General features: G+C 46.1%; 1 protein-coding gene across 1 annotated transcript; it reads left to right on the forward strand.

The window, feature by feature from the left end:
• Positions 1-1,115: 1,115 nt before the first annotated feature.
• Positions 1,116-23,930, forward strand: LOC143008431 (sodium/potassium-transporting ATPase subunit beta-1-interacting protein 2). Its single transcript, XM_076160192.1, has 5 exons — positions 1,116-1,170; positions 2,245-2,325; positions 11,925-12,125; positions 18,292-18,352; positions 23,845-23,930. The coding sequence occupies exons 2-5, from the start codon at positions 2,269-2,271 to the stop codon at positions 23,928-23,930; spliced, it is 405 nt and encodes a 134-aa protein (XP_076016307.1). The 5' UTR covers positions 1,116-1,170; positions 2,245-2,268.
• The last annotated feature ends 2,540 nt before the right edge of the window (positions 23,931-26,470 follow it).

A 26,470-nucleotide genomic window follows, 5' to 3' on the forward strand; every position in this document is an offset into this window, starting at 1 on the left:
CACACACACACACACACACACACACATGCTTTTGTCTTCCTGCTACCCTAAAATCTGTTAAGACATTCTTACCTTTGAAACTAATGTGTGATAACTGAACTCTATGAGGTTTAGTTTGTGTGTGTGTGTGTGTGTGTGTGTTTGCGCGTGTGTGTTTGCGCGTGTGTGTCTGTGTTGGCTGTGAAGGTGGAGGTGTTGCCATATGGTCTCACATTAGGACACTGTAAACTCATCCAAGTGCGTGTGTGTGTGTGTTAAACTCAAAGAGACAGTGAATCTTGCGAATAACAAACATCTCCATTCGTTTCTTTCTTCCTTTCTTCCTTCATTTCCTTCTCTCTTCCTTTCTTCCCCTATTCCTCTCTTCCCGCCTCTCTCTCTTCCTCCCTGCCATCCTTCTCTTCCTCTCCTTCCATCTCTTTGTCCTGATCTCTCCCTGAGTTAATATATTTAGCAGTGCCATATCGTCTGCTGTGCTGACTTCATTAACTATCGCAGCATGACGTTCCAGAGACTGAATGATAATAAACTCTCTCGCTCGCTCTTTCTCACACACACACACACACACAGCCCAAGGTAGTGTATTGATGACTGATAGCGTTCACCCTGGTTACAGTCACGGCAGACGCCTCCTCGTTAACCCTACGGTTCATCATGACACACATCATGAGTGGACGGGAACACAAGCTTTAATTCAAATTCTACTCCAGTGGTTCTCAAACTGTGCTACAATGTGCTACGATGATAACTGAAGCATTAATCATTGTGGCAAATGTATCAAACATGAAGGAGTTTCATTAGGACAGGATGCAGCGAGCAGCGTACACACACACCCTAGTGGACACTCAGATTTTCGTCACCGCAACTTTGAATTGATTAACTTTCCTCCGTTTTCGTCCCGGTTTCACTTATAGCACGACAAGTAAACAAGCCGATCCGGGAGTGTTTTGTCAGGGTATTGATCAGACTTTTAGTGTGATTGCTGGTCGTTTCTCACCTTTTACATTCCCGTCTCTCCTCATCTGCCTGCAGGTCAGCGTGCTGGAGCGTCAGGTCATCGATTTCCTGGGATACCAGTGGGCTCCCATCCTGACCAACTTCATCCACATCATCGTCGTCATCCTGGGCCTGTTTGGCACCATTCAGTTCAGGCCGCGATACGTCACAGGGGTGAGTCTAACACACACACACACACACACACACACACACGACAGGAAACGGCAAATTATGTTTTGGATTATTAAAGTTGGCTGTACTCAATCAACTAATGAACAATCAAATGGCTTCGGCTGGATTTGTGTTGTCGTTAATTGAACGTGTTTATTAATAGACAAGCAATTAAACAAAGTGATATTTTCAGTGGAGGAATGTGAATTGTTATTTTCTGTCAGTAAGCCAATAATAAAACAATTTCACAAAGTTTTATAAGCTCCCACGCCGTCTCTAAGCTCACACGAGTCCTCCCACACACACTATGCCTCTCTGCATCTCTGCATCTCCACCCCCCCTCCCTCCCTCCGAGGTGTACACACACACACACCAACGCGTGTCGAAGCGCGCACATTTCGTAGACAGAAAATATAGCGAGTCCATTGGGATAATGAAATGGAACACAAAGTCTGATCAAAGGTTTTAAATTAGCTTTCATTCCCTCATTCATACCTTTGACACACACACATGCGCGCACACACACACACACACTCTTCCCATTTCCCCTGCTTGTCTGCTTGTATTCAGGTGATTGGTTGGGTGCTAGTTGTGATTTTCTGAACATCAGAAGTGAAGCGTCTCTCTCTTCTCTCCATATCTGAGACAAAAACACTTCTTCATTCCAGCAACAAAGGCCTGACACATCTCCTCTCTCCCTCTCTCCCTCCCTCTCCCTCTCCCTCTCTCTCCCTCTCCATGTCTCTCTCTTCACCTCCCCGTCCATCTGTCTTTCTGTCTCTGCCCCCACATCTTGCTGTCTATCCATATCTCTATTTATCCCTCTCTCTCTTGTTCCATCTCTCTGTCTGTTTCTATTTCATCTGTCTTTTTCTCCCTGTGTGTGTGTGTTATCTCTCTCTCTCTCTGTGCCTGTCTACACACATCTCTCTCTATCCATTTCTGTCTTTCTGTCCCACCCTCCCTCCCTCCCTCTCCCCATCCATCTTTCATCCCTCTCTGTTTTTGTGTCTGTCTCTGTTATCTGTCTCTGTCCATCTCTCTCTCTCTCTCTCTCTCTCTCCCTCTCTCTCTCAGTACGCCGCCTGGCTGGTCGTGTGGATGACCTGGAACGTGTTCATCATCTGTTTTTACCTGGAGGTCGGGGATCTGTCCAGAGTAAGATGCTTTTCCTTTACATCACAAAGGGACGGACGCTTCACACACACACACACTCTGTCTGCCAAGATTTAGTGTTTGTTGCGTGAAAGCGCTGCACTTAAAATTGAGATTGGCTGATTGATCAACTTGGACAATTAATTAGGGCCAATCAGAGCCTGCGTCAACAGAGGAAATCACTTGATGGGAGTCCTGATTGTGGCTGATTGCACGCTGTGGTACAGAACTGGAGAAAAAACAAAACAAAGTATCTCCACCACAACCCAGTGAGAATTCCTCATCTGTTGTGCAGTTACATGACACGGCCACTACCCATAATGCAATGTAATGTTTTGAAATGTCTATGGCTGGTCAATATTGTTCAGATTATTCAAATACATTGGAGTACGTCTATAACTCTACACAATGTAGATCAGTATTTCTATTACAGAGCTAAAACAAGTTCATCCTCAGTCTGTCTCCAGGTCAGCATCACTGACATGTTGGAAACAAGCATGTGACCGGCCACAGCATGTAATGTGGTTTGCTACCTGATTGTATCTTTCCTTTGCCCGGGACAAAAAAGCCTTCAAAGCCATCAGAAGAGTTTCAAATATGGGGCCAGAGACAAAGAAAGCGCCATGACAACAGGCTCAAAAGTACAAGTATTAGTACAAGAAAAGAAATTGTTACAAGAATAAAGTCCTAACATTTCAAGAAAAATGTGGAATTGAGAGTGTGTGAGAAGACATTTGCCATTTGCAGGGTCAGCAGTTTGCAGTCACAACAACAGATTAGTGGAAGTGTTAGGACATTAAACTCAGTGTGTCGGGGTTCAGACCTTCAGACTGTGTTTCTGGAACTCTCTCTTTGATTTCTTTCAACAAAACCCTCACACAAAAGTATTAAGAAGAATTAAAACGATCTAATATTTATCACACACACAGTTCTTTATCACACTTGACATTCTCATTATGAAACAGTGGGAGCTTAATACTCTTCCTCACTTCATTAGAGAAAGAAAAACACCTTATTTAAGGGATTTGACTCCTGAGCAAAAACACATCTGGTTTCTAATGAGGGTGAACCAATCAAATAATTAGCAACACCTTTATCAATTAGCTCCTGACCAATCAGGGGGCAGCGTGCTTAAAGCAGACGCCGAACAGCTTGATGTTATGAGCAGAGCAGTTTGTGTGCGCTGCGCTCAAGAACACATCGACCTTGACCCAGTTACCGAGGGAGAAAGACTACCACACACACACACACACACACACACACACACACACACACACACACACACACACACACACACACACACACACACACACACACACACACACACACACACACACACACACACACACACACACACACACACACACACACACACACACACACACCAGCTGTTGTCTGAGATGTGAATCCATCACCTGCTGTTCTTGGACTGTTTACTGACCTGAGGGCTATTATTACACTCAGGCAGATGTAAAACAACCATGTCTGAGATTGTTGCCATTCAGGCCGTCACCATGACAACACAAACGCCACCTACAGCCTGATCTGCTGTTAGAGACGTCTCATCCCTGTGTCACCCATCAGTGCAGGAGGGACACGCTGTGCTTCTATTATTGAGTTCTGAACGTTAGAAAACTCAGACTGAAAGCAAAAAGACCACAAAACTCCATCCAATAAAGGAAGGATTTCAAATTTGTCACCACAAAAATGTTCCATTAGCTGTTTCTGTGCTGTCATGTCAGTGTTTGTGCAAATGTGAGCTTTACTGGTGAGGTCCTGCTGGTTTGTAGCGGCATGGCGGCTTTCATATCTGCAGGGAGGGAAGCATAACTATCCCCTCTCTTATCTCCTCTGTACACCCATCAGGAAATGCTAGTGGTCTTCTTCTCCTGTGCTGAAGTGCTTCATTCTCTTCTCTGTGTCTTTGCCTTCCGTCCGCCCCCTGCAGAGTCCCACAGGCCAGTTTAAAGTGCATATCCTTGACAATAAGTTGAGTTTCTGCTGAGGATTCATATTTCCCGTCAGTCTGTCTCACCCTCGTCCTTGCCGTCACTCTCTGCTGCTCCATCTAATACAGCAGCAAGTGCCATCAAATTAATCTTAAAAAAGATTTCTGACTCTGGCATCCTTGACAGATCCGGTGAGAGAAAGAGCAGTCTGCAATGTTGCACACGCTCCGACACACACACGCACACACACACACACACTCACTACTCACTCTTCCTCCCTCACACACTTCGACAGTAAACTGTCAGTATTCCGCTGTGTATAAGAGACGCAGCCGCCCTGAGGATGTCAGATGACACACAGTCTCACACATACATTACACTGAGCTGTCAATCATCTGCTGGGGGGGGTGTGGGCGGGAGGTGCTGTGCGCTTTTCTCAAACTGTATGTGTGAAAGTTTGTCTCCTTGTGTGTGAGAGTGTGTGTGAGTTCACGCGTGCTCCCGCTGAAGAACCTGTCATCTGCTGGACGAGTCTGAAGGAAACGGGAGAGGGACAACCAGGGACGCGAGAGATGAGCAATGACGTCAACAAAGAGGCGAGGGAGAGACGCGGATAAAGGGATGAGATCATAGGGGACGGAGAGACGGAGAGCTTTAGAGAGGAGAAGCAGCAGGTGACATGCAATGAATCCACATGTGAGGAAACAGAGCAGAGAGGAGAACAGGTGGGGGAGAGGAAAACATGTAAACAGAGAGAGAGACAGAGAGAGACAGAGAGAGAGAGAGAGAGAGAGAGAGGGAGAGAGGGAGAGAGATAGAGAGAGAGAAGCAGATGGATCCAGGCCCACGTGGTTTGTTCTGGTTCAGTCAGACGAGTGTTTGTGGTTGGTTTCCCACATTGGTGCAGTTTGTTTGCTCCTCAGGTTGCTGCTCCGCCTGAAGGCAGCACTTCTTCACATATTTGTATCCAATAACAACTACGCCTGTGACCCAATTCCATCTTCTCTCCACCTTATCCCGGCACAGTGAACCTCTTCCTGTTTTGTAGACATTTATCCTGGTTCAGTTTGAGTTTTTACAGTGTGAATCTTAACCGAACCAAGTGAAACCTGATTCAGACGCGGAGCAGGGGAGCTACAGGTCTGACGCGCCCTCACAAACGTGGGGATAACTCATCTAACAAGGCAGAGAGGAAAGAAAAGAAATCTGTTCTAATATCCGCTCGGTATTGACAGTCTCCTGTGTCAGAACGCAGCGCGAGCGTTTCACCCCGAGATGGATCGTGGAGGAAATACGACAGTAAATCAAACCTCAAACTTGTTCATTATCAAAAGAAAGCGTGAAATAGACGTCTGGGGTCAATGTGAGTGTGTGGACGGTCACTTCACTCTGCTTCAAACCCCTCAGTCCCACCGGCTGAGATGATGAAGGAGAGAGTGAGACGAACGCTTTGACCGCAAACGTGCGTGCGGCCTCACTCAACGCGTCGGCCCTCAGTGTGATCAGTGAGAGCATTCGTTGATCGCACCAAATTGACTTTTCTATTATCACCGTGGGGGCCTCTGCTGGGAGAACCTGACCAGACGACTCCATCATCAAATTGGCTACGAGGCTTTATTGGCGATTTGATTTGAATGGATGTTGTGATATTTCCATGTGCGAAGGCGAGTTCGTTTGGGCGGCGGATGATTGAATGTAGCCGGGGCCGCGTTTCATATTTGATGATGTATTCACAGCAAACCTCACAGTGATACTTCTTTAAAGGCCCATTATGATTCATTCGCAGGTTGAATTGAATGGATTCACGGCGTTTTTAGCGATAATGTTTCTATCCTTATATCTTTTATTGCCACGTGCAGAATTTTAATCTTTGCTATGACGATGCTGTCCATCCAAAGGCCTGTACGGGATAATACCTGAAGAATAAATGCCAAATATCTCTTAGTTCCTGCATATTACACGAAAACAACAACAAAAGAACAATTTGGGCGTTCTAGTTTGGGCCTCATTATCCAGTGAAATCCCCGGCGTGTTACTTCAAGCACTAATTATTTTCTGATTTACTTCAGCAGTATTGGTGGCTTGTGGGCAGACAGGCTCCTCACCTTGAAACACAGATTAACCCACTTAAATCTCCAATAAGACCCCCTCCCCTTCTCTCCCTCCTCCGCTCTCCTCCCCTATTCTCCACACTTATGGATCCCACCTGTGTCGTGGCCACGAAAGCGCTGAGCTCGGCCCACTCGACTGAAGTTAATTGGTTAAAAAATGGTTCCGGGGAGGGAGATGTCTGGGAGAGAGACATCTGGGCTGCTTTGCTTCGCCTGCCGGCTCGGTGATGAGCAGCGGAAAGTTAATGGACGGAGAGAAAACGGTTGCGTTTAGGCGAGAGTTAATTGTGATTAAAGGAAGATTATTATTCCTTCCTAACCCAAGACACTGAAGAATCAAAGGTGGATTTTGTTGTGTCTGCACATTGATATAGTGAGACCTGTAATAATCCCCCCACATCCCCACAACACACACACACACACACACACACACACAGAAAGACATTTCAATTCAACCCCTAACCAATCGAAAATAAGAGAAGTGCTTTAGGCATTAAGGGTTAAGGCCGCCAATGCACCTGGGAAATCACAGCAAAACAATGTGAGGAGCTTCACCGTGACCGATGATACTGTTGTGAAATAACAGACAAAGCAACACCGGGAGAGAGGGGGGGAGAGAGAGAGAGAGAGAGAGAGAGAGAGAGAGAGAGAGAGAGAGAGAGAGAGAGAGAGAGAGAGAGAGAGAGAGAGAGAGAGAGAGATGGAGAGACGGAGAGAGAGAGAGAGAGAGAGAGAGAGAGAGAGAGAGAGAGAGAGAGGCAGTTAAACAGACTGGCTCTTTACTGGTATTTAGTGTGATGATGTGCTGCTGTTTCTCTTTGTTCCACCTGAGGACTGAATGAAGGTCTCTGTGTGTGTGTGTGTGTGTGTGTGTGTGTGTGTGTGTGTGTGTGTGTGTCCATCCCTCCTTCTCCATAATATTAAACGATCTGGTATATTTGCACTTGAGTTCTTCATCTTTGGCCTGAGGCTAAACTGGTTTCATCTCCAGACAGCAGTTCAATCCTCAGTATCGCGTTCTTGCGTAGTGTTTATTTTTACCCACCCGTGTTGTGCGGTTATATAGACTTGTTTATGTTACATCTGCTGTGATCTGAATCGGACACCGTGTTAATTATTCATGTCCGAGTGTATTTTTATACCATCCAGACTCAGAGACTCATTTATACTGTATCAAAACACTGTTTACTCTACTTTGTTACGCTAAAGTTCAGATGAAGGTAGAGAGAGTGACAAAGAGAGAGTTAGAGTGAGTGAGTGAGTGAGTGAGTAAGAATGAGTGAGAATGAGTGAGTGAGTGAGTGAGTGAGTGAGTAAGAATGAGTGAGAATGAGTGAGTGAGTGAGTGAGTGAGTGAGTAAGAATGAGTGAGAATGAGTGAGTGAGTGAGTGAGAGAGAAAGAATGAGTGAGTGAGCGAGTGTGTGTGTGTGAGAGATTGAGTGAGTGAGTGAGTGTGAGAGCGAGAGAGAGTGAGCGAGAGTGAGTGAGTGAGTGAGTGAGTGAGTGAGTGAGTGAGTGAGTGAGTGAGCGAGAGAGAGAGTGAGTGAGCGAGTGATCGTCATCTAGAACAACAACTACAATTGTACACACACACACACACATACACACACACACAGAAATATGAATAATAGCCAATATGTTTCCTATCTGGCTGCAGCCTCATTCATCACAGACAGATTAATATCTCAATATGATATTGGACATGTGGCTTCTCCTGCTGGGTTAAATGTTGCTGCGCTAAATAAATTGTACCGTACAAAATCAATCCATCAGTGCCTCATACAGCTGCTGTCTCAGGATTCGGCCTTGTTTCAGTCTTCGTGCAGGTTTTGTGCTCTGAAACTTTACACATTTGTCTAATTTGTTAAAAACCAAAGCTTCTCTCTCTCTCTAATCGCTGCTGCTATTTAAAGCTCAGAAAAACAGATTTCATTTCTAATGTGGTTTTTATTACCGCATTTTCTCCATCAGTGCTGGTAGAAGCTCTGTGTGTGTGTGTGTGTGTGTGTGTGTGTGTGTGTGTGTGTGTGTGTGTGTGTGCGTGCGTGTGCGTGTATGTGTGTGTGTGTATGTGTGTGTATGTGTGTGTGTGTGTGTGTGTGTGTCTGTGTGTGGTGACTGGCTGCCACTGAATGAATACAAAGGAGCTCGTGCAGCTTTTCATTTCAGCACCAGTCTGGCTTCCAGCTACATTACAGACCTTTTAACCTCCATATACTCGTGCACCGACTCAGATCCTCACACCAGCTCAATGGAGAAGGTTTAAAAACGGAAAATTTCCCCTGATAAACCCCTGAGAACTATCAGCTCTGTGACGTGCTCTGTGTTTTTGAAGGGCGTGTGTCTGCACATAAGCATCAGTCAGAGCGTTTCAAAGGATCTATAGACCTTCTACCACGTGATGTCATCATCTCAGCAAAGCTACTTTCCAAATAATGGAGCTTTTCCTGTGACTAAGAAGGGATTTGTTTGTCTATTTCTTGAAAATGAAGAGCTATGTGTGATCGATCAGCAGCGGCGTAGCCCAGGTGCAGATATTGATCCAGCAGGGTCAGGGGGTCACATTTATGATGTCGCACTGTTATTAACAAATATGTCTACAAACACGCAGCTACTGCCAATATGCAGCTGAGAAGAAGCTGATTCAGCAGGATGCAAATGAATAAAAACTATACTGACAATTGTGCTTATAGATCCATGGAAAGGAAGACGCCTACAAAATGTTTTATACGTCTTATTTAAAGATAATGATAGTAAAAGGAGCTCTAGATTTAGAAAGAGTTTCCAGCAATGCAATCTTTTAATTTCATTTAACTTTCTTGTCTTTATTTCTACACACTGGTTGTTTTTTGCGTTCCCTTTGAAGCTCTGTATCAAGTCATTAAGGCTCTTCTCCTTTGTTGGCCACACAGTCCCACAAAGTCCTCAGGTTATGTCCCTTTGCATTCAGTCCTGTTTATTCATTCCGCAAAGTGGCGGCTCACCCAACTTGGTCTACACGACACGTTGCCAAATTCGTAATTACTTTTGTGTTTATGTGTGTGTTTGTTAGAGACGCTCATTATAAAAGCTCCGACTGAGACTGTGCTGAAATAATTATTACCCCCGAAGAGCCTATTTAACAGGAAGAGAGAGAGAAAAGAGAGAGAGGGAACAGAGGGAGGGAAGAGGGAGAAAAGAAGGAGGTGAGAAGCAGTGGAATATACAAAAGAATGATAGATTCAAGAGGTGGAGAGAGAGAGAAAGGGGAGAGCGAGCAACAGCGAGAGGGAGACGGGGGGAAAGTGATGGGAGAGCGGGAGAGAGGGAGGAATTTGGGGAGATTTTCCTCGTTAGAACAAGGGGAGATGGCATTAATCAGAGCTCGGCTCTAATGAGGCATTTACTCATTAAGCGGAAATAGAGAGAGGCCAAGTTAGAGGAAGAGGGGAGGGAGGGAGGAAGAGGAGGGCGAGACAAAGGAGGGAGAGGAGAGAGGAGGGAGAGGGGAGAGGAGAGTGAGGCCGCCACGTATAATAAGAGAACAGAGGGGAAATAATGAAGCGAGAGAGGGAGAAGAGACAATGTGAAGACAGATGAGAGAGGACGAGTGAGACAGATCGAGTTAAGTCTGGAAATGAAGACAAACTTCCAGCTCCTCTGCTGGAGCTGAAACTTTTGGTCTCACTTCATTTTTCACTAAATCACTTAAATCTCCCTGCTGACAAAGTGAATCTGACTCTGACACTTTAACTGCTATTAGAGTATTCAGATGTGCTCATGACATCACTGCTTCACTCCACTGTGGCTGCAGCTTCACCTACACTGAACTGTAGCAGTGATACATAGCGTGTCTGTCTGTCTGCCTCCAGGGCAGCAACACCCACCTGTTGGAAACCACTAAATTGGCTACAATCGCCTGATGTCTGATGCGTTTGTCAGCCTGTCGCACCTCCACCACTGAGTGGGAGGCGACGGTTCCAAACCCTGGGGCGTAACAGATTTGACAGTTTTTACAATAAAAACTATGTAATCAGTCATTACACCACAGTAGTGTTGTAAGAGAGCAGGTGGTGTGGCAGATGTATCTAACAATGTATGCTGGTGTACCATACAGCTGAAATGTAACTTCTTTATAAATTATTCAGAAACAAGAACTTGTCGTTGGGCATTTTAGTTGAATTATTTTCCTCTTATAATTAAGAAGTCTCTCTCCTCTCTGCGTGGGCGAGCTTGTGTACCTGTTGCTGAGGTTAATGTTGTATCATACTGAGCAGAATGCAGAGTGCAACCTAAAGATGGGTCCTTTGGCGTTGCTAACACATTCCTTCACTGCGTTTGAAAAAGCTTGTTCGCAAAAAATTAACTAACGAGGTGAAAATCCTTTGTCTGTAAAGGAGAAGCTGTTTAATGCAAAAGCAAAGACGTGCAACAGTGTGTGTGTGGGTAGGTGTGCGTGTGCGTGTGCGTGTGCGCATACGTGTGTGTGTGTGTGTGTGTGCGCGTACGTGCGTGTTTTTGTGTGTGCGAGTGTGTGTGTGTGTGTGTGTGGGTAGGTGTGTGTGTGTGGTATAGGCGTGCATGTGTGTGTAGGTGGGCGTGTGCAGCGTTGTGTCTGCAGTGAAATGATGCATGTGTGTTGTTGCTCAGATCTCATTTATATATGCATCATTTAAACCCAGATGACCATCAGAGCTGATAGATGGTTCAATCAAACAGGCTACTGCTGGTCTGAAAGGGGTGAGGAGGAGTGAGGAGGAGCGAGGAGGAGCAGATCCAGCTGCAGGGCCTCCTCTTCCTGCTGCCATGAAGCAGAACTCACACTACCTTTATTGATCCAGCTCTGGTTCTCTGTGCTAGATTTGATGAAACGCCTGGCTGTGATTTAAGGATTTCTCTGCACCTGATGGTTTTGGTTTTACTCCTGCGGTGGGCAATCACATCTAAACAAGACACTTCAGTCGTGATTTGTACTGAGATATGCTTTCCAGATAAGAAAAAATAGAGCAAACGCAAGATTTCAATACGCAGAGAAGAAACAGAGAAGTCTGCATGGAATGTTCAAATCCAATGGGACTGAATCTCACAGCTATCAGGTGTAAACATCGTCCATACACACACGTCTGCCAACCTGCGCTCATGAATAAAGTTATTTTGAATCAGGATGGGACGTGTGTGTGCAGCTCCTGACGTTAGATGGGTGAAAAGGGAAGGAAAGAGGGAATAGGAGCGATACAGACTGACTTTATCTGTATGTAATGTGAATCTGAACAGAAACTACAGCAGGGGAGTGAAACTAAAGACCAAAGCTGCCCACATGAAAGCACTGCTGATAATACTTTAGAGTAAATGTACCCCTGAGTCACAGAACTCAACTCTTCCTCTATCCCTATTGACCCCATATTTACCTGGACTCTATTTTTAGATGCAGATTTCTGTATTAATTAAGACTTCTGAGCTCTGCCTGGGTCTCATTCCAAAGGATGTAATTTCATTCCCTCTCTCTCTCTTTGTCTCCCCCTCTCCCACCCCCTCCCCCCCTTCTCTCTCCCTCTTTCCAGGACTCTGACCTTGTCTTGACGTTCAACCTGTCCATGCATCGCTCCTGGTGGATGGAGAACGGCCCGGGGTGCAGGGTGACACCCATCACCCCTCCCCCGTCCTGGGCGCCTGAGGACCACAGATACATCTCTATATCTGGCTGCCTGTTGGATTTCCAGTTCATCGAGGTGGCTCACTCCTCACTGCAGATACTCCTGGCTGTAAGTACACCGGATGTATACCAGCTAGGATTTGCTATACCTGTGTGGAGCCAGAACTTTCTTTTCCAATAATCTACTCAATCCTGCCAATCATCAAGAATGCTGAGGTACATTTTAAATAGCACTACGATATTGTTCAAACAGTTGGATGGATCTGCAGACAGCCGTCATCGTGACAATTGTAATTAGGAAAACACAGCTGAGACTGATGCTATGTGATCTCTCTGCATGTCTCTGTCTCACACACACACACACACACACACACACACACACACACACACACACACACACACACACACACACACACAAATGGGCTTGCGAGGCTTCTCGAACTGAAGGAAAGCGGATCATCATCCATCTGACTGCTTGATCGCTCAATTGTAAATCATTTGGGTGTTTACTCTGACAAATGACGCATGATTAGGGTTCAGATCAGGACGAGCCACGTCTGCCTGTCTGCACCTCAGCTGGACTCCATCTGGCCTCAGATGATGAAGTCATAGCGGTCACGGAGGATTAGTTTTTTTCACTTCTATGAAATTGGAACCAGGACCTGGAGGCCTAGAAAACCGGCCGCCACATTTGGGTGGAAGTGAGAAGAAAGAGATGAAGAACTGTAGACTTGTCATGGCTCTGGGCTCCAGGTGAACTAACTGGAATAAAATCCCTCCAGCGTCTCTCTCAGACATCTGTCACTTCAATATGATAGATTTCTGCTTTGACTGTGCTAGGCAAGGCTCATAACTTATCAATCGACCCGCGTAATGCATTCTGGCCTTTGTGGCGTTCGTACGTGACATTTGATGTGTTCCACTACAACTAAGCCAACTTCTTTCTCTGTCGTCAAGGGGAAGTGAATTACAGAGACAAAGGATCCAGGGTCCATTAAGTTAATAACTCAATGCCCATTAACATAAAACAGAGAGGATAAGCTGCTTTAGACACTCTCCCTCTCTCTGCCTCTCCCTCTCTCTACCTCTCTCTACCTCTCTCTCTCTCTCCCTCTCTCTACCTCTCCCTCTCTCTGCCTCTCTCTCTCTCTACCTCTCTCTCTCTCCCTGTCTACCTCTCCCTCTCTCTACCTCTCTCTCTCTCTACCTCTCTCTACCTCTCTCTCTCTCTCTCCCTACCTCTCCCTCTCTCTGCCTCTCTCTCTCTCTACCTCTCTCTCTCTCCCTGTCTACCTCTCCCTCTCTCTACCTCTCTCTCTCTCTCTCTCCCTCTCTCTCTCTACCTCTCTCTGCCTCTCTCTCTCTCTACCTCTCTCTCTCCCCGTCTACCTCTCCCTCTCCCTCTCCCTCTCTCTCTCTCTACCTCTCTGTACCCCCTCCTCTCTGTCTCTCTCCCTATCCCTCTCTCTCCCTCTCTCTCCCTTTCTCTCTCACTACCTCTCTCTCTCTATCCCTCTCTCTCTCTCTACCTCTCTCTACCCCCCCTCTGTCTCTCCCCCCCCTCTCTCTGTACCTCTCTCTCTCTCCCTGTCTACCTCTCCCTCTCTCTCCCCCTCTCTACCTCTCTCTCTCTACCTCTCTGTACCCCCTCCTCTCTGTCTCTCTCCCTATCCCTCTCTCTCCCTTTCTCTCTCACTACCTCTCTCTCTCTCTCTCTCCCTCTCTCTGCCTCTCTCTCTCTCTACCTCTCTCTCTCCCCCTCTCTACCTCTCTCTCTCTACCTCTCTGTACCCCCTCCTCTCTGTCTCTCTCCCTATCCCTCTCCCTCTCTCTCTCTATCCCTCTCTCTACCTCTCTCTACCCCCCTCTGTCTCGCTCCCCCCTCTCTCTGTACCTCTCTTTACCTCTCTCTCTCTCTACCTCTCTCTACTTCTCTCTCTCTCTCTCTCTCTCTCTCTCTCTCTCCCTCACCCTCTCTCTCTCCCCCTCTCTCTACCTCTCTCTCTACCTCTCTCTCTCTACCCCCCTGCTCTCTGTCTCTCTTCCACCCTCTCTCTACCTCTCTCTCTCTCTCCCTCTCTCTACTTCTTTCTCTCTCTCTCCCTCCCCCTCTCCCTCTCTCTTTCTCTCTCATCTCATTCTCACAGGAAAAAAAAATATTTCTCTCTTTTCCATTCCGTCACACGTTTCTCACCTCACTCCCTCGCTCTCTCCCTCTTTATTTCCTGTTCCTCACGCGCTGTCAAGCGGAGGTAATTAGCCGGCCGAGCAGAGGCGGCGGAAAAGTGGGGAGAGAGGGAACGAGGATGAGGGAGGCCTGTCACTCTTCATCCCCGATTCCTCTGCTGCTCTCGCCCCGGCAGCAATAAACGAACACGTTAGAACAAACGGCAGAGGGAGAGAGTGTGCGGCGCAGTATTCCTCCGATCTGTCTGCCTCAATGATTTCACTCCTCATCTTCCTCAGTCTCCCACTATTCCTCTCTCTCTCACACCTACTCTCCTCATCCTCACTCTGTCTCTCCGTCAATCGATGGTGGTACTTATAGCGTGGCAGAGTGCCAAGCCACCGCGCCGCTGTACCACTGTGTCGCTGTAATTGGTGTGTGGAAACACTGTCATGCCCCATGAGCACACACTCAACACACCGCCTTGCTGACTGGCTGCCTGCTGTAATTGGTGGAAACGCTGTCAGGATCCTTAATAACAGGCGTTCAACTAGTGAGCGGCCAACTGAGGGGAGATTTAGTCTTTTCCCACTCGGGTCCACTGGTTGGTTAACTGGTGTGTTTACTGAGTAAAGGCAGCGAGCGCTTTGCTTCAGCCTACGCAGACGACTGAACTCCAGCTGGGGGGTGTGTGGTTGTAAAGGTGAAGAGCTGGTGTGTAGGTGTGTGTGTCTTTGTAATTTCATTGCAATTAATTGTGTAAAAAGGCTTGGAGATATTTGTCTTCTGTGCCGATGTGTCAAGACATGATTATTAGGTGAGGGTGTGAACGAGTACAACAGCGCACACAAACACACACACGCACACGCGCACACACACACACACACACACACACACACACACACACACACACACACACACACACACACACACACACACACACACACACACACACACACACACACACACACACACACACACACACACACACACACACACACACACACACACACACACACACACACACACACAGTCTTTCACACTCCACCACACTGGGTGAATCAGTGTGTAAAGTGGGCACGCCTCCTACGCAGATACACCCGACACACACAAGCGAGCAGGTCTGAACTCCGACGTGGATTCCGACCTCACTGGACTGGAAGGCCAGGGGGGTCACAGAGGTCACGCAGGCCTCCATCAGAGCTCTGAGGCGACTCTGCGTCTGACAGCGTCTGTGAATAATTTGTGTTGATGTAAACTCAGCGCCGGGTTTTTACACAACGACGCTTCAAACAAATTGAGATGAAACTGATTAGACACAATCACTGACTGTAATATTACTGTTTTGTTTGGGGGGAGGGGGTTTGTTCCCGCCGCAACGCCGACTCGCTAAATATTTTCCTCGCAAATCATTTTACACAGAGTCGGAAAGAAAAAAACGTGGAGCAAAGCATTTGTTTGGGTTTAAGCAGCGGATAACTAGATTTAATCCAGCGAATGTGACACCTTCATCACAGAGCAATTTATCAGCTGCGGAATGATGTCGCTGTAATAGATTTTCTCATTTGGGCCGAGTACATTTTCATCAGAGGAGAGGAGGAAGATTAGCAGGCAGACGACGATGACGACGATGGCGACGACTCTGTGATTAAGATCCCCAACAACGGCGCTGTAACGTTAAGACAGGAAACAGGAAGCTAAATAACTGTAATTTTCTGAAACGCCGACCATGCATCAGATGATGAGCTCATTTGTTTGACAGTTTACAGAGTGTGTGTTTGGCCGGGGTGGGGGGTACGTACTGTGGTGTCAGCACTTTTTCACACACACACACACACACACACACACACACACACACACACACACACACACACACACACACACACACACACACACACACACACACACACACACACACACACACACACACACACACACACACACACTTTATCTGGTGTCTCAGTTCAGTCCTGCCTGCTGGTGGAGACGCATCAAGTTGAACAAAACCATTACGACAAAAATCACAAAACTCGCAGCAAAATATGAAGGACAAACTTTTGAGTGTTTGTGAAGTTCTTTCCAATAAAACTGCAACGCCAGAAAAACCAGATAAGGGCGGCGACGCGTCACAGCGCAGCGGCGTGCGGCGGCCGCGTCCCGCTTTCTTATTTGTGTTTCTTGGCTTTGAGAGAAGGTAATCAGATTTCTCTCTGTAAACAGGATATTGTGTTTACATGCAGCGGCATCGCTTACTTGAGTGCCGAGAATATTAACAGGATATTGATGTGCGAAGAGGCGTCGGCTCTGTTCTGTCACAGCTGATCAAAGGCCCTGCCTGCGTTGCAGTGTTATGTGTGTGTGTGTGTGTGTGTGTGTGTGTGTGTGTGTGTGTGTGTGTGTGTGTGTGTGTGTGTGTGTGATGAGGAGCACAACACGTGACCTTCTGCTCTCGTAGTAACGATCCGACAGACTTGAACTTCACGCAAAGTAGGAGCGTGATTCACATCGACACAAAGCAGACAAACAACATCTTCTGTCCCATTTTGGCAAAAGGACACAAACATTGTGACACTTTGTGGTTCTGCTGCCCCAGTGGTTCACACAGGTATTGCACCTCGATTGATACTAGAATTTGTCTTCCTTCTTGTCTTGATTGCCAGTTGATTAGTTTTTTATACCCCAAACATTTTTTGGTTACAAATGTAAACCAAAGTCTGTGACAGGAAACGTTCATTCATGTGTACATTAAAATGAATCCTTAATATAAATTAGTCATGCATGGTTGCAATCACAGTTAATTCAGACAACGCTTAAATAACTGCAGCCATTTCAGATTTTTTAAAATAAAACTCTACCATTGAACCTCTGACTGAGAGCTATCAGAGGAGAGGAGAGGAGAGGAGAGGAGAGGAGAGAAGAGGAGAGGAAAGGAGAGGAGAGGAGAGGAGAGGAGAGGAGAGGAGAGGAGAGGAGAGGAGAGGAGAGAAGAGGAGAGGAAAGGAGAGGAGAGGAGCTTTGGGAGCTGAACATTATTTAGACTAAATGAGGTCGAGACCTTGAGCTATACACTGAATATCCAATGTAGATGCTCACAGTCACAGCTGATTCTGTGTGTGTGTGTGTGTGTGTCAGCTTCCTTTCTTTTTCACATACCTTTAACTCTCTCTCTCTCTAATATCCCCATTTCTCTATCTCACTCTTCCTCTCTGTCGTCACTCTGTCCTCACTTTTCCTCTTTCTCTCCTCACTCGTCCTCTCTCTCCCTCAGCCTTCCTCTCTCTCCCTCACTCTTCCTCTCTCTCTCCCTCCTTCTCTCTCTCCTCTCTCTCTCCTCCCTCCCTCTGCCCCTCTGAGGGTAGTAAGGTAACCAAATTGTCAAACATCACTTGAACCTCACCTTCCTTACGTCTTCGCTCCAATATAGAAGCGCCTATCAGTCGCCATGGAAACAGACAGCCGACGAGCAGGCGGATCAAAAAGCAAAGGTGTTCTGCTAGTGTGGACCGCTGCATCACTGTCCGGACAAACACACCTTTGTAATTGTTGAAAGTAAAGAATGACAAGCTGGATGTTTTGATGTGCAGGTATTGATGTTTTGGGTTTGATTTGTGTAGTTTGGTTAAAGCTACACAACAACGACAAACAACAACAACAACAAAGCCCAGTCGGGGACGGAAGATTTTCCATTTGACAATCGCGATGAATAAGAAACTATCAGCATCGCCGTGGTAACAACGCAGCTGAAAAATTCCAATCCCAGCGTTCCCAGAATGTTGATGTTGCCCCTCTGCGACATAATGGAGAGGCGATCCTAACAGTCCTGTCCTTCCTCACTACAGCTTGAAAACCAACCTTGTAGTTGTCATTGTCGGTGTGTGCGTGCGTGCGTGCGTGCGTGCGTGCGTGCGTGCGTGCGCGTGTGTGTGTTCATTGATTCAAGTGCTGTATTTTGCAGTAATACACCACAGTGATGTTCTGCTCCACTTACACCAACACCTGCTCTCTCCCCGTCTGTTCTATTTGTTCAGTGCATTCTATCCGTTACACAAAAATAAAGAATAATCTCTCTCCCTCTCTCTATTCCTCTCTCTCCCCTCTCTCGCTCTAGTTGGTGGGGTTTATCTACGCCTGCTATGTGGTCAAGCTGATTTCAGAAGAAGAGGACAGCTGTAAGTACACACTATCTTACACACACACACATGCTTGCAATCGATGCGAACGCGCCAAAAACACTTTGACACGTTTGCAGCAAGCTCCATTTATAACACAATCACAGTGTTGCAGTATGGATGCACAGTCTGGAGGGATTGTTGTGGTTGGAGACAAATGCACAGTAACGACTCCCCGCAACCTCGGCGGTTTGAAGTGTAAACGTCTGCACACTCCCTCCAAACGGCTCCAATTAGGATTAGTTTGGCTGCTGCAGCTGCGGCCTCTTCTTAGGCGTCGTGTAGGTGGAGAGTGCTTTGGAGTTCAAGAATCGCTTTAGATTGCTGCTGTTACCGCGCTCCTCTTCCTCTAAACTTCCTCCCTTTCTTTGGCTGGCTCCCTCCCGGCTCGTCCTCTTTTGTTTACGCCACTGTAACGAGGAAGCGGGTCTGAATAAAGCCATCTATGGCTTAATGCTCTTCGTCTGACACCTAATTCAGCCTCGCGATCGGAGCCCGGGCTCATTTGCATTTACAGTGACACAAAGGGAAACAGACAAGGAGGGAGATGGATGGAGAGAGAGAGAGAGATAGAGAGAGAGAGAGAGAGAGAGAGAGAGAGAGAGAGAGAGAGAGAGAGAGAGAGAGAGAAAGAGAGAGAGAGAGACAGGGAGAGGGAGTGTGAGAGAGAGAGTGAGAGAGACAGAGAGAGAGTGAGACTGAGAGTGGGAATGAGAGAGAGAGACAGAGACTTAGTGTGAGAGAGAGTGAGCTAGAGTGAGAGAGAGAGTGGGAGTGAGAGAGAGAGACAGAGAGAGTGGGTGTGAGACAGACAGACAGACAGACAGACAGACAGACAGACAGACAGACAGACAGACAGACAGACAGACAGACAGACAGGAGAGAGCACAGGATTAATAGAGCCCAGGATATTCACAAACATTTGAGGTCAAAGTTGTCTGTCATTCAACTCGTCTCACTTTGATCTCCATCTGAAGCGCCAGTCAGAGAGAAAAAAGGAAGAGAGAAATATGAAGGCCGTCCATTCACACCTCATTAATCCACTCTGGCTTTGACTACAACAACCCCCCCCCCCCCCCCCCCCCCCTCCCCCCTTCCCCCGCCGCCTGCAGCAGAGTTACATAACATATCCCTGAATGTTTCACAATTTATATGAGGTACAAATACCAGAAATCATAACAACAACGTCCTCAGTAGACTCCACAATTTGGTATGCAGAGCGAGTTTATGATTCCAAACCATGTGGGAGACAGTGAGGGAGACAACCAGAGGCTCGGGGGCTAAACCACCCCCACGTTCTGCATTTGAGCCTCTAAAAACTCAAATACGGAGGCAGAAAATGTATCACAGACTGTAAAAATGTCGTAAATCCTAATGACAAAGTCGTAATTTTAATGAATGAATATGAATGAACCAGCGATAAAACAGCAGCTGATACACAAACGGGCTCTGATCACAGGAGCGTCACACTCAGTAAATGGAGGTCAGGTGAAGCATTGCACTCTGGGAAAATCTAGTTGAGGTACAAAACGGGCATGCTGGCGGCGGGCAGGAGGGGGAGGAGCCAACTCAAGGTCTCCGGTCACTAACCAGGAAAATGAAGGAAGTCAGAAGTGGGAATACAAATTGAGCTCTGATGTGTTTTTAAATGCGGCGTGCGTCTGCTTGATGAGCTCATTTACCTGAGGCCCCATCAGTTTAGCTCCTCCATTAAAGGGAGCGTGATCAATAACCAAGCATGTCTACTCAAACGCAGAATTGGTGGAAGCTGTTTGTTAAGGTATAAATATTGACAAGCGATTGGTGGAAATAAACGTGGGCCTCTCCAGGCTGAGTGTGTGTGTGTGTGTGCGTGTGTGCGTGTGTGCGTGTGTGCGCGTGCGTGTGCGTGTGCGTGTGTGACACGGCTGCTTCTGCGTGTAATGAGGTCACAATGAAGTATTCAATTTGAGTGTTTGAAATAAAAAACACAAACATTTCTCCCGCTTTTGACGCAGGTTAATTGAGTTTCAGGAGTTTGAATAAGCTTATGTGAGAGGAAAGGGAAGCTAAGATTGTGTTTGTTCCAGCCTAAATAATTCACGTCAAACAGTAATTAATGCTCCTTTGTCGAGCCGCTGTGACTGACCTTCGGCTCTGCGTGCGGAGAGTTTGTTAAAAACCAAACAACAAATTCATTCATTAGTTATTCAACATTATTCTGTAACGTCTCAAACAATCTTAAAGAGTTACCTCCATCTACCAACATTTGCATTTATTTTAATATTTATTAGAAGCCGCTGAGAGACACTTTCACTTGTTTCACACGGGACAAATCTTTTCTGAACAGATCCGTATGCAAATTGAGGTTTTTCTTTTCCGGGGCGGCCATTAAGATTTTGTAAGCAGCGATTCAGTCTCAGCATCGCGTCGCATCCATCATTCTGATTTAACTAAAGAAGTTGTCTGCTGAATAATTTGTGGATTTATTGTAATCTTTCCGTTGCCGGCGAGCCTTAAATCCTGAATGTGGCTGTGTGAGAAAAGGCTGTGTGATGATGCAGATGGGGGGAGACGAAACAATAATCAGGGAGCTTTGTTGGAAAATGCGCCTTGGGTGGAGAAGTTAATACTCACTGAGGACCAATGAAGATTGTGAGTTGCTGTGGAAGCTAATTAGCTCCGATAATTATTCTGTGTCTGTGTGTGAGGGTGTGTGTGTGTGTGTGTGTGCTAGATTCAGTCCTTTGTGTCTCACAGGTGCTCAAATGTGTCAGGTTGTCACACCTGAACAGCTTCATGTGGCAGACACGCCCCTTTACTAGATCATACTGGGGTATTAAACACCACACAGCATTATGGGTAATGTGTGGTATCAGGTATCTCCTCACCGGCTTCTGTACTGCAGTGTTAACTCTTCACAGCAGCACACACATCCATTCAAATGAGACGTTTTAAATTAAAAATAAAGTTTTGATTTGATCTCATACGCATTCTGGTGGTCACTGGCACTGCTGGTAGTGCCTGGAATTTTCGTTTCCTAGGTGATCAGGGACACCTTCATGCATATTCACGAGGGCTGGAACTTTACCCGCCGTCGTTAACTGAACCCGTGGTCCTGAGGGTGGATGTGCTGCGGCTGGTAAATGTCAGTCTCACAGAGGAAATGTGTATCTGAGTTTATGGCTTTTTTCCTGACGCTCTTGTAGGACGGCCCTGTGCCTTATGAATATCGTGTCAGAATATTAAAATGGCCCCCGTGTAGCTCGACAGGCAGCAGACTGACACGGCTCCTCTCGAGTTCAGAGGGTCGAGCCTGGCGGAGGACTCTGCCGAGGCCGTTTGACTGCAGCATGAATCAGCAGGAACCTTCATCATTCACACTGGCCGGTCACAGACAAAAGGAGCCAGGAGGAGCAGAAGTACATGTAGAGTGAGCTTTGTCTGTCTGAACAAAAAAGGATCTGACTGAGGCCTGCGTCTGGATCTGAAACAAAGCTGCTTTAAGACAGCTGATGTCTGGGTTTCTGGCGTGTGAGGTCCACGGGTTTGTCGGTGCACAAAAACAGTGCAACATGTTAACAACACCTTTAACAAACGAAGGAGGATGTCGTGTGTTAAAGGATGTCATAAAACAGCACCACCACAAGGGGGCACATTTCACATAGCTGCTTGTTTTTCTTCATTAATTTTAGCCACTTTTCTGAGTAGATGTCAGCAAACACACCTTCACTCACTGCGGCTGCTAAATCAAACTATCTAACTTTATGAGGAAAGACTTGATTTACAACAACAACTGATATGGAAGCTCAAAACACCTCAATTTAACCTTTTGTGTAAAAGAAATGCATAAATCCATAAAGATAAATTCTGGATTTATAGTACAAAATCTAAAAATATTTATTAGGAATGTTATGCAAGTTTGGCAAAAACGGCAAAACCGATAGATTGTGTTTGACGCTGAGTGACAGATTGAGCTCAGTAGAAGAAGATTGATGCAGGTGGAGACCAGTGACTCCAGTGACTCCAGTGACTCCAGTGACTCCAGTGACTCCAGTGACTCCAGTGTCAGAGCTGAAGGGGCACATTTGGCTGCTGTATAGATTTCCCATATAAGAGGTGGACTTAATACAGGAAGTGGAGGGAGAGGGGAAACGGGAGCAGATCCCCCAGAGTCCCTTTGAGCATTAGTGATGATGATGATGTATAAACCTAATTAATACGCAGTTCATTTGAATGTGACCTCTGCCGTCCTACGTCCTTATTAATCAGCTGACTTGGTCTCTACTCTGGAGCGTACAGTGATGCTACAGGCGCGCTGTTACACTCAAGAAGGAGCGTTCTTCTATAAAGAGGCATGTCGGTTGTGCGATGTTATAATATAATCACAAAATGTCACACGGTATCGCAGCACTCCAGGTAGCCGATGACGGATGAAGACAATCTGATGTCCTTTTTCTACGCTTTCATCAAATTTTCACATGCAGCCGCTAAGAGGATTATGGGAGATGTGTGAAAAATCACAGATGAGATGTGGGGAGGATTTAAAAGTGGAATTTTCACAGCAATGCCAACTGGAGAAGGAGAAGACGTCGTTTATAAACCAGACAAGGGTTTGACATTATTCTGGAATCTAAAAACTTATCCGAAGCTTTGATAAAGACGAGATGTACGAGGTTAAAACCAGCCCCGGCACATTTACAGCAATCTCCTTCAGGAATAATTGGGTCTCATTAACGATTAATAATTGATGAATCATTAACACTTCCAGGGGAGCAGCATTTGCCATGTAATTATGTGGCTCAGACAGAGAACACACACACAGTAAGGATGTGATGTCTGTGATGTGTAGTATTTATAAAAAGCCGCACGCGAGAAAATCGAGGAAAAACGGCCGGCTGGTGTTCATTTTTGTCCACTACGGGATAATTGGACTTTGCTTCCCTTCTTATGGCAATTTAAGTTTATTATTGCTACTTTGATCTGTGTGTGCCTGACAGCCAGATTCTGCGTTTTTACTTGATGTCTTGAATTTGACTGAAGAAAAAAATAAAAAATAGAAAGTCCATCAGCGATCAAGGCAGGAAGTAGCATTTTATACATCAAAGCTAAACACATCACGGCTCCGTCTCTTCAAAAGTCCAGGCTCTCTGCTGACTCGGGGGAAATGTAACCACCTGCTGGTTCCTCCTAAGCTCCCAAAATCACTGAAGCCATCCTAGATCATTTGGGGATTTAATCGTGTTCTCGGAGCATGAATATATCCACACACACACGTCTTAGCTGCTGCTGCTTCCCCTAAAAATAGAATTAGATTTGCATGGTGGAATTTCAAATGCAGAGACCAAATTGTCACTTGAAGCTGAGTTATGCGTGTGTGAGCCCTCTGATCGGCTCTGAGAGCAGGCGTGGAGGAGGAGGAGGTGGACTGCTGAGACCTTCATGAATCATCTATGATGGGAGGACCCCGTGTGGCGTCCCCGCTCTCTAATTCATGTTGTTTTTCCCTCTAGTTGATTTTATAGGAGGGTTTGATTCCTACGGTTACCAGGGTCCTCAGAAGACCTCCCACCTCCAGCTACAGCCCATGTATATGTAAGTATGTGACCTCACGCAGACGGCGTAATAGGAGGCCTTATGTTGGTAATAACCCGCTGCGTCGGGGTGCTCAGGCGTTTCTATTAGAGTTTTACATAATGTCAGAGGTCCTCAGGCTGCCGGCAAAATGAACATAAATAAGAATAACAAATCACAAACTCAGACGCTGCGCTCAAAAACAACTTCTCAGGACTGAAAACTTATTTACTGTGAGTTATCTGTGCCCACGTATTGTAGATTTTATTTATGTTTTGCTTTATACACCCATCAAAGAACCTAATCAAGTCAAATGTGTCAATAGTATTATAACATTAAACATCTTAAATTAGTTCAAACTGCACATGTTCAGTACAGCAGATTGAGAAAGGAAATGAAATGTTGCTATGTCAACGTTTCCCACACCACTTGAATGCAGCATCGGGGCCTCACACACTGTGGTGTAACGTTACACGTGCACTAATAAATATCTGTGTGTAAATAATGTAGATCCCAAACTAACTAACGTCCGGCTCCACAGGCTGATCAGCATTGATTTGTAGAAACAGATACGACCATCGCTACACAACACAACACAACACAACACGACACCGCACAGAAGAACAGCATGTAATATTATATCATATATCATATAATACTATACAACTAGATACAATAACAAGCTTCATCGCTGAGCCTCAATGATGAATGGCACAAAGATCATCTCTTTGCTTTAGTAATGTCATTTAAACGGAGCGACCAAACACAACGACACAAACAGAGTCTGGGCTCGACCTCGGGTGACCCTGCATTCATCTGTGTGTCACTTTGTCCTGAGGTACAAACGCACGGCAAACAGTGAACGCCACACATGCGACAACAACAACCAGACTGAATAAACACAGATTCTACTGACGCGCAGCAGACGGATTATAAATAAGCTTTTATTAGAGAGAGAGAGAGAGAGAGAGAGAGAGAGAGAGAGAGAGAGAGAGAGAGAGAGAGAGAGAGAGAGAGAGAGAGAGAGAGAGAGAGAGAGAGAGAGAGAGAGAGAGAGAGAGAGAGAGAGAGAGAGAGAGAGAGAGAGAGAGAGAGAGAGAGACGTTAAAGAAGGAAGGAGTGATTGATGAAATCTATGACTGGACGAAGAGGAAAGGCAATAAAGGCCCATTCTGTAGTTTTATGCGTCCCCTGTGGAACACACAGATCATAAATCATGGACCCCTAGATAATGGTTGCAAACACAAACACACACACGCGCTAAAGCTCAAAGGTGAAGGGAACCCACAATACACACACAAACACACTCTGTACACACATTTGTCTAAACATATTGTGGTCTATTTATATATATATATACACATCACACTCTTACTGACTCATGACACACACACACACATACACGTTACCAATATGTTACCATGGTTTCCAGCTGTTGTCTCTTCAGTTTGGTGTTTATTGGTTCTGGCCAGTGGGACCAATAAAAGAGCTCAGAGTCCCAAAGGAAATATGTCTCACACACACACACACACACACACACACACACTCCTCTCCAAGTCTTATATACACGTATAAATAGAAAAAAACTAAAAATCAATACGTTAATGTTGATCAATATACTGCACAAATACCGATGACATCATCAGAGCTCATAATTCACTTAAGTGTAAAACAGTCATGTGATAGATAGATTGATGGATTCTATTTGGTGTTATCTCAGCCCATAACCTTTAATATAAGGAGCTAATTATAAACACTAATAAAGGAAGTGAATGGATGCTGTCACTCAGTATGCACGAGGCTGCAGCTCAGATTACAGCTCAGCAGCTTCACACCGTCTGACAACAACCAAATGAGTTTCATTGGAACACTCAAGACAAGACAGCGTTTACACACTTTTATTACTTTGAAGATTTTGTTCTGGCATGAAAAGAGTGAAACGTTTGAAAACCTCCTCTCCTCTCCTCTCCTCTCCTCTCTTCTCCTCTCTTCTCCTCCCCAGGTCAAAGTAGAGCCAGGTGATAACCCCAGGAGAGCTGCCTTACCAGTCACCACTGCTTAACATCCTACTAACCCCCAAACGTCTTTTACAAACCGGTTGCTATGATTTGGACGAGTTGACAGCTCCAGGGGACACAGGAGACACCCAGACACTCTGCAGTTCACCTTCATCTACAAGCCCCACTCCAAACATTTGGTCTGTCTGCTGTTTTCGATGGAGTTTAGGTCCGTCCCTGATGCAACACTGGCCTCGTGTGGCCGTACATGGTAACTACAGGACTGCCAGGAGGACGCAGGCAGCAGCTGTAGCAGTAGTTTATGTGAAGCCTCTGAATGTCTGTGTTAGGACAGAAACTAATAGCTTAAATATGAAGGGATGCAGGTGGAGGGCAGGACTGACACTGAGAGATCTTTGAGATGACTGAGGAGGAAGAGGAGGAGGAGAACTGGAGTCCTGCTATCTCTGCTAATTCCAGTGTCCTAAGAGAGGAGCCGTGTTCCTTTAGGGCTCCTACAAAAAACAAACAACACAGACTCAAAGAAGGTGTTTGGACTGTTGTGGTG

The sequence above is a fragment of the Genypterus blacodes genome, unplaced genomic scaffold (assembly GCF_046128005.1).
Source record: "Genypterus blacodes isolate CSIRO-AG114 ecotype Tasmania unplaced genomic scaffold, CSIRO-AGI_Gbla_v1 ptg000104l_1, whole genome shotgun sequence".
Taxonomy (NCBI): Eukaryota; Metazoa; Chordata; class Actinopteri; order Ophidiiformes; family Ophidiidae; genus Genypterus; species Genypterus blacodes.